The sequence below is a fragment of the Oncorhynchus masou genome, chromosome 4 (genome assembly GCF_036934945.1).
Source record: "Oncorhynchus masou masou isolate Uvic2021 chromosome 4, UVic_Omas_1.1, whole genome shotgun sequence".
NCBI classification, from domain to species: Eukaryota; Metazoa; Chordata; class Actinopteri; order Salmoniformes; family Salmonidae; genus Oncorhynchus; species Oncorhynchus masou.
Window position 1 is genome coordinate 392,488 of NC_088215.1, and position 12,824 is coordinate 405,311.

Genomic DNA, 12,824 nt, shown 5'->3' on the forward strand with positions numbered 1-12,824 from the left:
TACCAATAGTATGCATGTCCTTTATTCAGGGCTTGATCTACAGGCAGTTAGATTTGGATATGTGATTTTAGGCAAAAATTTTAAAAAACATTTTTTACTAAAAAATTGTTTTACTATAGTAAGAGTCAAACCGAAAATGCTTGATATATAATTAAACATTGTATAATGTGTTATTCAATACATGTTGTTTGGATTTGATGTTTGCCTGAAAGAAAATCAATTTTACCCTGTAGCACTCTAAGTAGGCATGGTCAAATTTGACAAAGGTGTTATTTTAGGATAGTTATAATGGAAATAACGCAACTTGTTATGCAACAGCTAGTTGTTTCAACACATTTTTATTAAGTAACTGGTTCCATAGCCTTTTTTTTGCTTACTCAACTTTTCAGTCCAAGTGTTACCTGAACTAAAAAAAATGTGTTGGCCAAACTTATCTCCAACTTGAGAAATCGTAGGCCAAAATTACTTAAAATGATTTGTTTGCTCAAATTGTGTCATATGTTCATTCAACTACAAATTATTATTCGGGCATTTTACCTAAAAATGGTAGTGGAACTAGTTACACACCCATAGTGCTTTTAACATGCAAAGATTACATACATGATTATATTGTGCATGTTCATTTAGACAGTATTTCATATTCAACATTGGATTTGAAATCACCACATCTTGGTTTACGGCATTCCAATCTTCCTGCTTTGTAACTGTGTCAATTACTGATTTCACCTGTATTGCTAGACTTTGCACTTCAAAGTAAATCTCAGCTCTGTTAAAAGTACACTCAAGAAAATATATTTTATTTATCATAGTGATTAAGGAGTAACATTAAAACAGAGCAATATGTCCCACCAACATTAGACTATACAGAAAAACCTAACATTACAGAAAAAAAGTACATCAAATCAATAATGAGAGAATAGTCAGATTAAGTGATAATTGTAACAGACATGGTGGCATAGCAGGAAGATCAGAACGTCATGAACCAAGAGGTTGTTAGTTCAAATCCCCGTTGAGGAAATGTTAAATACAAATTATTGTATAAATGAACATGCACAAAGTAATCATGTGTGGCGAATATGTAAGTTTACATTATATGTCAAAAGCACTGTGTGTGTAAACAGGTTCCCTGCCAGGTTAAGAAATCCCCTTCCCGGCACACCATGATTCCCTGTAAACAAATCTGTGCACCAAGAAGCAATTTGATAAAGTCACATTTATTTATTCTGTTTAAAAAAGTTTTGCAACAGCTTTGCAACCTCTTGGCTACTCTTGGCCAGGTAGCCACCTGGAATACTTTTCCAAAAGTCTTTAGGGTGTTCCCACTTTGCTGAGCACTTGTTGGCTGCTTTTCCTTCACCCTGTGGTCCAACTCACCCCAAACCATCTCAATTGGGTTGAGGACGGGTGATTGTGGAGGCAAGGTCATCTGACGCAGCACTCCATCTTCTTGGTCAATCTCTCCTCTTGGTCAAATAGCCCTTACACAGCCTGGAGGTGTGTTTTGGGGTCATTGTCCTGTTGGAAAACAAATTATAGTCCCACTAAGGGCAAACCAATGTGATGGCGTATTGCTGCAGAATGCCGTGGTAGCCATGCTGGTTAAGTGTGCTTTGAATTCTTAATAAATCACTGACAGAATTACCAGCAAGGCACCCCCACATCATCACACCTCCTCCTCCATGCTTCACGGTGGGAATCACACATCCGTTCACCTACTCTGCGTCTCACAAAGACAAATATCAAATTTGGACTCATCAGACCAAAGGACAGATGTCTAATGTCCATTGCTCATGTTTCTTGGCCCAAGCAAGTCTCTTCTTATTATTGGTGTCCTTTAGTAGTGGTTTTTTGCAGCAATTCAACCATGAGGCCTGATTCACGCAGTGTCCTCTGAACAATTGATGTTGAGATGTGTCTGTTACTTGAACTTTGTGAAGCATTTATTTGGGTTGCAATCTGAGGTGCAGTTAATTGTTGATTTCTGAGGCTGGTAACTCTAATGAACGTGTCCTCTGCAGCAGAGGATTCCTTTCCTGTGGCGGTCCTCATGAGAGCCAGTTTCATCACAGCGCTTGATGGTTTTTGTGACGGCACTTGAAGAAATGTTCAAAGTTCTTGAAATTTTCTGGATTGACTGACCTTCACGTCTTATGACGGACTGTTGTTTCTCGTTGCTTATTTGAGCTGTTCCTGCCATAATATGGACTTGGTATTTTACCAAATAGGGCTATCTTCTGTATACCAACCCTACCTTGTCATAACACAACTGATTGGTTCAAATGCATTAAGAAGGAAAGAAATTCCACTAATTAACTTTTAACAAGGCACACCTGTTAAATGAAATGCATTCCAGGTGACTACCTCATGAGCTAGTTGAGAGAATGCCAAGAGTGTGCAAAGCTGTCATCAAGGCAAAGGGTGGCTACTTTGAAGGATCTCAAATAAAAATACATTTTGATTTGTGTAACACTTTTTTGGTTACTACATTGTGATTCCATGTATGTTATTTCATACTTTTCATGTCTTCACTATAATTCTACAATGTAGAAAATAGTAAAAATAAAGAAAACCCCTGGAATGAGTAGGTGTGTCTATACTTTTGACTGGTACTGTATATATTTATTTAAATTCAAAATAGTTGCCTCTTGGACCCCCCACGGGCCAGAGCCCAGGGGCTTCGGCCCCAGTAAGCCCTTGCATTAATCCGGCCTTGCTGGTTCCACAGCCTTTTTTAGGTAAGATGCCCAAATACATTTTTGGAGAGATAAATGTGCACCAAATCATTTTTTTGTGTTCAGGTAGGTCTAACACTTGGACTGAAAAGTTGAGTAAACCAACAAAACGGCTGTGGAACCAGTTACTTAATAATAATTTGTTGAAAAAACTAGATTGTTTTCTTCATTATATAGTTCGAAGTCTAATAGTACCTTACTATTACATAGTAATAACAGAATAGTAATTGATTAATAGCCTATGGATTGCTTATAGAAATTAAGTGCTATTTGCATGTGAAAGTAGGGCGGCAGGTAGTGTAGCTGTTAAGAGCATTAGTAACTGAAAGTTTGCTGGTTCGAAGTCCCTGAGCTGACTGTGGAGGTCGGTCACTTAACTATAATTGCTGCTGTAAGTAAGAGCATCTACTAAATGACTAAAATGTCAAGTGTAATGGGATACATTTGCTTCATTGTTTACCTTTTAATTGGGCCTACAGACTGTGGCTCTTCGTATCTTCGCTTTTTACGCATAACCCCCATAGCCAATCAACGCTTGTATTCAGAAGAGAAGCAAAGGTTGCCCAATGGAAAGAAATCTGCAATGTGAACAAAAGAGTGAAGACGCACGCACAAGGGGGCGTATTGGGGGGTGACATTGCCGTCAATTGCGCACAGCTGTCAGAATTCTAGTTCGCTTGGTCGGCATTTTATCGTAGAGCCACATGCATGCAACTTTCTGGACTGCTTTTTTGTGATTAATTTCTCAGGTGGTGAATTAATCTAAAACCAACAAATAATTGAATTCATCAACAATGTCTCTCATTGAGGAATACGAGGAAGGGGAATACGAAAGAGCACCTAAGCGTCTCAAGACGATGGATGTGGAGGAGGGGGAGGATTCAGATACAGCTTCCGCGGGGCTGCTAGGAGACGAAGAGGATGCTACGGGGACCCCCGGGGAAAACCGGGCCCGGTGGGCAACAACAAAATATGGGTCTGGAAGAAAGGTGGGTGTAGATATAGCATTGCTCATTGTCTTATGTTCCTTAGATGCTTGGCTTGGAAAAAGAAAGTGACCATATTAAAATAAAAAAGTCAGTGTTGTTTCCTATGTCTCATACATTTATTGGGCAAGTGACAGTCTTCAATAAACTTTTTGGACTAGGATTGGCAGATGGGCCAATGATCCAGCCGCAGTTCTGAGAATCTTAAGGCTTCTTGATTCATTATGGACTGATTTCCAATAATGACAATTTAGGTTTGTGTCAAATATATTATGCTAGAGAAATGTTCTTTAGAAAGCATACAAAATACAAATGAAAGATGAAAGCATAGACTATAGAACGTGTGTGGAGCTGTGTACAGTAGCTCATGTCTATCAAAACACAAGACTTGGGAGTTCTCAACCGAACGAAGCACGCTATTTAACTTCGTTACCCCATAATTTGATTTTACATTCGTGGCGGCTTGAAATCTATTTTGTCTCAATAATAATGAGACAAATAATACGCAGGTTATCAGCGTTCATCATCAATTTAGAGACTGTCCCGGGAAGCAATGTATCCGTGGGTGTCTTTGCTTAACCACATTTAGACAAACGCTATGAACTGGGGCTTAAGATATGTATTATTTGGATGAATGTCACTGTGAAGAACCGTATCCCATTTCTCACCCAAGGCTAACATTGTTTCACCAAAGAGGATGACAGAGATATTCTGATGTACCCACATTCAGTCACAACATAATATTATCCTCATAAATAAGTATTTACATGGTTATCTACATAAGTATGAACACATATGTTTATCCACACGCTGAAATAGACTTCAAACCCCATGGTATTCTATATGTAGATTTGTGGTCTAGGATCCTTTATGAGAAATACAGGAGGGTTTGCTCAGGATTCCAAATCACACATGCTGCATCAGGTCCATCTCCAGAGAGAGAGCTGTAAGAGAAATGTAACCATTTGAATACAGAGTGAGTACTGGTTGAGCACTGCTTATCTGGACGTATTAGACCTTCGCTGCTCTCTGTGAAGTCACAGAGAGTGCTGTCACTCGTCCAATCAACCGAAAACACACACTCTTGTGCAAACTGTGGACCAGTACCTTTGTGTCCGTCCTGGCATTTCTTAAAGACCCGCAGTCTAAATAAATGAAACATTAATTTTAAATATGTGTGGCCTAGTCCTGGAGTAAAAAGCATTCTAAATGGAGATTTTCAATTGAAAGGGCTTTTTAGTCCAAGACGAGACCTAATCTGTGTCTATAAACCTGGCCCAAATATTCTCAATCTTGGATATTGGATATCCCTTCCCCAAGCTGTTGCTGTAGTATGATAATGTATTCTTAGTCAACCTACCTCGTAAAATAAGGGTTAATAAAATAAAATAGATTTTTGTGTACTTTGCCTTGATGGTCATTTGGTCATTTAAGAAAAAGTCCAATCAAGAGGTAACACTCTTCCTCTTTGGCGTGCTTTTATACATCACACACCTCGCCTGTGTTCAACAGTAGAATGGTAACATGTTTGTCTCCCATCCTCTTTTGATAGATTGTCCATTAAAGGATTATCAATAAGAGTCCAATCATGGGGAAACAATTTCTCACCATGGAATAACATATGACATCACACCCTCTCATGTGATTAACAGTAGCACGTTTTTACGGTTACCTCCGCTCCTCTTTTAATTGCCTGCCTGTTAACGGATTATCACCGGTACCCTCTGGTAACGGATTGTCCATCATTTTTTATTGACACAAGGAAGGTGGAAGTGGAGACTTCCGATATGGTTTAATTCGCTACACTTTTATTGGTATGTCGATCTCCTACTTAGCTTTGGAACAATATCTCCTCAGTATATCTCCTCAGTATATCTCCTCAGTATATCTCCTCAGTATATCTCCTCAGTATATCTCCTCAGTTTGGGCAGTGACAGAGGCTGCATATCAAGGCCCTGGTCAAAAGTAGTGCATTATATAAGGAATAGGGTGCCATTTGGAATGGAGCCAGACAAGCACATCGAAAGAGCCTAGGTGGGCGGCGGGAGACTTTATCGTGGCTCAATAGAACATTAACATGTTTATTACGTGCCTAGCAATGAGGCTCGTTGGTGTGTTTGATAGGGAGAGATAGTTTGAAGTGCAGTTTGCATTCTTAATCGTATCCCATTGGCATATGCAAAGAGGGAATTACATTGTGGTCTCTTGGACGGTAGTAATGCCACTACTGGCGCGACGCAAGGCGCTATCTCATAAAGCCAAGGGCCCTGGCTGATAAACATCTGGGTGCGCAGCAAAGCTTTGTTCGGATGCCGGGATGAATCTCTGAGTCATTGTATGAGTCCCAAATGGCAAAATATTCCCTTTATAGTGTATTACTTTTGACCAGAGCCATATGGACCCTGGTCAAAAGTAGTGAACTATATAGGGAACAGGGTCCCATTTGGGAGGAAGACACAGTCCCTCATTGGGTTTCAGTGTATAACCGTTTGGCATTTGTGGGCAAAAAAACAAAGCAATTTTTGCATTTTGTGGCTCGGAATTAATCATTTCCACAAAATATTAGCATGTTACAAATGTTTGCTCATACCAGTGTGACTGCATGGAACCTGCTTTCGGAGATAGGACTGTGGCCATTTGGCTAAGAAATTAGCTTCAGTGTGGACCTGGGTGGCACAGCTCTGGGTGAACTTTGACTGGGACTATATTCCAATATCCAGTCTAACTATGGACATTAAATCGAACACTAGAAACAAATATTTTCCCCTGTACACGTGTAATTATTTTACTGTAAATTAGTTTGACTGCCTTCCTTGTATTTATATTTCTGCTAAATGTTATTCTATTTTATTCTATATCGCGTAAACGCATCTAGGACCAGGCTAGGTTACCACTGTCTGGTCTACTTCGTAAACTAGATTTGGGCATTTCCATGTCTCTACATTAGGAATAAGCAAAGGCTTTGATTTCTGGTTAAACAGATGGAAAAGGGGTCTTAGAAAACATCTAGCAGAAACAGTTTTAAAATCTATTAGAAATATATAAAAAGACAATGATGTTGAAGTAAAGACCCCTGCCAACTAATATCATTTATATTTATTTTTGCCATAATGGTTTGCCTCCAGTAAGTTTAAGAAATATAGGCTAGTCTTGTCATCCTGTTACCAAAACCCCACATATCTTTAAGAAATGTTCTAATTTCTCTTCCTAGTGAGGGAGGATAATGAATGTTCACAGAAGTAACAAGTAAAGGTAGACCTACTCATTAGTTATAGTGGTTTTACGAATAACAATTTGGTTTATGATTTATTAAGTGATTAAAGCAAGTTATTCTGTCACCAAATCAGTAACAGAGTGACTGCAACTGAATTGGCTACAATGGAAATTCATAGTAATCACAAATCACCTTTGGGTTACCTGCTACTGTCCTTCCTTCCACTGTTATGTTCAGCTCATAACTGTTTTCTTTCTCCTTCTGTCTCATGGTTAAACCAGAAGTGTGAAAACAGTCTGGACAACTTACACTCTCTCCAGTTAATGTCACCCCTTCCAGATCTTATTGATACCTAGGCTGAGAATTACCAGGGACCTCACGATATGATATTATCATGATACTTAGGTGCCAATACAATGTGTATTGCGATTTTCACAATTATATATGTATTGCAATTCCATACTGTGATTTTATTGCGATTCGATGTTCCAAACATATTGCTCACCATATGTCTGCTGCAGAGAGACAAGCGAGAGCCATGAGAAAACCAGTTTTGATCAGTCATGGAAATAAAAGTGCAGAAAACAAATTGGCTCCATTTAAAAAAAGTGCAGTATAGTATTGGTCAGTACAATCAAGTACCATATTGTACTGTACAGTAGAGAAGGGTTTATTACAGTACAGTAGAGCACACTAGAGTAAAGTACAGTATAATTTACTGCATTATACTGTACTATACTGTACTGTACTGTACTGAACTCTACTGTACTGTACTCTACTGTGCTGTACTGTGATGTCCAAAATTGTGAAACATAGTGATTGGCACTGTTTTGGTCCGGTTCGGACCAACCAAATGTGGTATTATTTGGGGGCTGAGCTCATTATAGTAATAGTTAGTGTGTAGAATAATACCCAAACCTGCAAAGGAGCATATATCATTGTTCTACCTTTTTGTACCTATTCAGGATACATCACCATGCAGCTCTGTATAGTACAGATCAGGGAGGGACATACGATGTCACTCTGCTACCATCATTTTGTTACTGGGTGTTAAGAATCCAATTCACTTACTGAAAGTCAATAACCAAAATAGATTTTTTCAAGCTCGAGGTGCATTGTCATAGCTGACACCCCATTCTTTCTGCAGACATCTTTGGATATTCATTCGGATTAGATACATTATTTAACATTTTTTGGCGGAAAATGTGGCCACATACAGTGCCTTGCGAAAGTATTCGGCCCCCTTGAACTTTGCGACCTTTTGCCACATTTCAGGCTTCAAACATAAAGATATAAAACTGTATTTTTTTGTGAAGAATCAACAACAAGTGGGACACAATCATGAAGTGGAACGACATTTATTGGATATTTCAAACGTTTTAACAAATCAAAAACTGAAACATTGGGCGTGCAAAATTATTCAGCCCCTTTACTTTCAGTGCAGCAAACTCTCTCCAGAAGTTCAGTGAGGATCTCTGAATGATCCAATGTTGACCTAAAGGACTAATGATGATAAATACAATCCACCTGTGTGTAATCAAGTCTCCGTATAAATGCACCTGCACTGTGATAGTCTCAGAGGACCGTTAAAAGCGCAGAGAGCATCATGAAGAACAAGGAACACACCAGGCAGGTCCGAGATACTGTTGTGAAAAAGTTTAATGCCGGATTTGGATACAAAAAGATCTCCCAAGCTTTAAACATCCCAAGGAGCACTGTGCAAGCGATAATATTGAAATGGAAGGACTATCAGACCACTGCAAATCTACCAAGACCTGGCCGTCCCTCTAAACTTTCAGCTCATACAAGGAGAAGACTGATCAAAGATGCAGCCAAGAGGCCCATGATCACTCTGGATGAACTGCAGAGATCTACAGCTGAGGTGGGAGACTCTGTCCATAGGACAACAATCAGTCGTATATTGCACAAATCTGGCCTTTATGGAAGAGTGGCAAGAAGAAAGCCATTTCTTAAAGATATCCATAAAAAGTGTCATTTAAAGTTTGCCACAAGCCACCTGGGAGACACACCAAACATGTGGAAGAAGGTGCTCTGGTCAGATGAAACCAAAATTGAACTTTTTGGCTACAATGCAAAACGTTATGTTTGGTGTAAAAGCAACACAGCTCATCACCCTGACCACACCATCCCCACTGTCAAACATGGTGGTGGCAGCATCATGGTTTGGGCCTGCTTTTCTTCAGCAGGGACAGGGAAGATGGTTAAAATTGATGGGAAGATGGGTTGAGCCAAATACAGGACCATTCTGGAAGAAAACCTGATGGAGTCTGCAAAAGACCTGAGACTGGGACGGAGATTTGTCTTCCAACAAGACAATGATCCAAAACATAAAGCAAAATCTACAATGGAATGGTTCAAAAATAAACATATCCAGGTGTTAGAATGGCCAAGTCAAAGTCCAGACCTGAATCCAATCGAGAATCTGTGGAAAGAACTGAAAACTGCTGTTCACAAATGGTCTCCATCCAACCTCACTGAGCTCGAGCAGTTTTGCAAGGAGGAATGGGAAAAAATTTCCGTCTCTCGATGTGCAAAACTGATAGAGACATACCCCAAGCGACTTACAGCTGTAATCGCAGCAAAAGGTGGCGCTACAAAGTATTAACTTAAGGGGGCTGAATAATTTTGCACGCCCAATTTTTCAGTGTTTGATTTGTTAAAAAAGTTTGAAATATCCAATAAATGTCGTTCCACTTCATGATTGTGTCCCACTTGTTGTTGATTCTTCACAAATAAATACAGTTTTATATCTTTATGTTTGAAGCCTGAAATGTGGCAAAAGGTCGCAAAGTTCAAGGGGGCCGAATACTTTCGCAAGGCACTATAATAAACGGAGGAAAATGTTAACGACATTATGTTACTCTGCACTCTGTTTTCAAAGTAAATGTGTTTTTATCACATTTTCTGTGTAAAGTCCTAAAGTTGTATGGTTTGTTTAACTTTGCAATCAATGGTTTCTGTTTGGCATACTTTTAAAGTGGAAAAGTCAGAGTCTCAGTGTCATTCTGTTACCGTAGAATTGCCCATTTCTCAAAGATGGGCTGAACCCTCTGTCTCTGCCTCCTTCTGACATCCTGTCAGCCTGAGGCAGACTGAAGTATACCAACCAGTCTTTGTCTTGGCCTGTACCTGTATAAAGTATGCCAATTTGCATTGAAAGTGATCCAGTGTTGTCTTCGGTCAATATAAAATCTCAAATCGTATGCTTTTATCCTGTCATAAAGATGAGTATCAAGGACAGGCAATCGTTAGAAACAAAAAAAAAACATTTGAGATGAGATAAAGGAGACTCCAGGGGTTTCATGTTTGACAAACCAGCAATCAACACTGTCAAGGCTGAAGAACACATCTCTGTGTTGTCCTGTTCTCTCAGCTTGTTTTCCACATTCCCCCACAAGGTAGTTACAAAGCAAGCATCTGTTGACCTCTGAAGAAATACTACTACCTACGACAGATGCTGAAGATGGCAAGATGGTTTATTTTAAAGTGGTTGTGCCTCTTTCTCTACCTCTCTCTCTCTCTGTCTCTCTCTCTGTCTGTCTGTCTTTCGCTCTCTTTCTCTCCTAAATTCATTGAGCTATAGTGGAAAGGCTTAATGCCCCCAGGGTGGTGTTTGAAGTGAATCCGAGACGTAAGTTTAATTATCGTCAGTTCTATCTTCTTCTTCTTCTTCTTCTTCTTCTTCTTCTTGAGTTGAGTTGAGTTTATTTATTTTTTTACAGGGACAGTGCACATTAATCAACGTTTCAGTAAAAGTGCCGGTTTTAGCCAGCCGGCTAATTTTCAACCGCAGTCCCTGGGCAGGTTATTAAAAACAATTACAATATAGACAATAGCAACATAGAACAAGCAAGACGTAGCATACAGACAGAGCAACATAGAGCAAAAAGCAGCAAGACAAAATTCATAAAAGCAACAAAGTGTTGCCACACCTCACAAGCTACAGACAACAGACAACATGGAAAGCGGCAACACACAGCTAGGGACCATGTTCACAAATCTGATTGACCTTTAGCCATGTCTTCAAGCATTTTGTGAAAGTGTGATATGTGGTGCAGTTATGTGTGTCTGATGGCAGTGTATTCCAGACATGGGAAGCTCTCACAGAGCATGCAGATTTACTAAAGGTGCTTTTCCTTAGGGGAACTATACAGTCACCTCTCATGGCAGACCTGCTGCCATATGTCTGGGTTTTCTGTTTAACAAAAATATTGAGTGGAGTTCTTCTTCTTCTTCTTCTTCTTCTTCTTCTTCTTCTTCTTCTTCTTCTACCCTGCTGACAGGCTCTTAAGCAGATTCCCACTGTGCTGATGTTATCAGGAGTCACTTAGGAGCTTATAAATTCAACTCAGCCGAGGCCTGAAACAAAATTCTCCACCTGTCCCCATTCTCTTTCAGTCTCTCGATCTATCCTCTCTTCCTTTTCCTCCAGCTTAGCTGGCCCCATAAGTGTCATGCTGTGAGGCAGTGAGGCAGTAAGGCTGTGAGGCAGTGAGGCAGCTATGCCCGCCGTAAATGCCTTTCTGTGGACACTGTCAATATTGGACAGTTTTCTATTGGATATAATTTTATATTGCTCCCAAATCAGTAGCGAAAAAGAGGTATAGCAGTCTAATCCCAGAACTGTTTGTGCTCTGTAGCCAACTCCTATCACTAGAAAAGCAGGGCCTCGAGAGACCCCACTCTCAGCCAATGAGCATTAATTTTGACTGCAACGTTCCAACAGTGTAATAGATACATTTCATATATGCTATCATATATGCTATTTGGTTGTGTTTATGAAGGTATTGGGTAACATTAGAATTAAAAAAAATATATATATTTCAAAGAACGCAATAGCATTTTCATTAGTTTACTGTAGGCTATCTGCTACCACATGCTCATATGTGTAGTGCGTGGAACAGTGGTTATTCTTGGAAAAGGGATATTTTGAAATACAGCTAATCTCTTACATTTTGAGACTTATTTTCAAAGGTTAGTGTTTTGGAAACTGGAATCTGCTCTTTCTGGTGCTATATAGAAATCAAAACATCTTAGCTTCGTGTGACTCTGTAAGAGGGTTTGATGCTCCGGGGAAAAAAATGACATGTCCTCTTAAAATTGCTAATAACACTGTTAGCGATATCGAAATTCTGAGAACATACCTGTGTTAAATAGACTTATTTAGGGAAAGTCGAGTAAGGTGGAGAGGGGATGACTTTAAAAAGAGATATTTACATTTTAAATGAATATGTAGTCAACATTTTGTGTTTCTAGTGCTATGGCCGTGCTTCTAGTGCTATGGCCGTGCTTCTAGTGCTAAGGCCGTGTTTCTAGTGCTAAGGCCGTGTTTCTAGTGCTAAGGCCGTGTTTCTAGTGCTATGGCCGTGCTTCTAGTGCTATGGCCGTGCTTCTAGTGCTAAGGCCGTGTATCTAGTGCTATGGCCGTGCTTCTAGTCCTATGGCCGTGCTTCTAGTGCTATGGCCACGCTTCTAGTGCTATGGCCACGCTTCTAGTGCTAAGGCCGTGTTTCTAGTGCTAAGGCCGTGTTTCTAGTGCTATGGCCGTGCTTCTAGTGCTATGGCCGTGTTTCTAGTGCTAAGGCCGTGTTTCTAGTGCTATGGCCGTGTTTCTAGTGCTATGGCCGTGCTTCTAGTGCTATGGCCGTGCTTCTAGTGCTATGGCCGTGCTTCTAGTGCTAAGGCCGTGCTTCTAGTGCTATGGCCGTGTTTCTAGTGCTATGGCCGTGCTTCTAGTGCTAAGGCTGTGTTTCTAGTGCTATGGCCGTGTATCTAGTGCTATGGCCGTGCTTCTAGTCCTATGGCCGTGCTTCTAGTGCTATGGCCACGCTTCTAGTGCTATGGCCACGCTTCTAGTGCTATGGCCGTGCT

The 12,824-nt window shown here is 40.1% G+C and overlaps 1 protein-coding gene across 1 annotated transcript in view; it reads left to right on the plus strand.

Moving 5' to 3' along the window:
* The first annotated feature begins 3,374 nt into the window (after positions 1-3,374).
* The window catches only part of LOC135520885 (heterogeneous nuclear ribonucleoprotein L-like), a 61,181-nt gene continuing 51,731 nt past the window's right edge, over positions 3,375-12,824 (plus strand). The window contains exon 1 of the mRNA XM_064946711.1: positions 3,375-3,721. Coding sequence (XP_064802783.1) covers positions 3,527-3,721 — 195 coding nt within the window. The 5' untranslated portion in view covers positions 3,375-3,526. The remainder of the gene's footprint in view (positions 3,722-12,824) is intronic.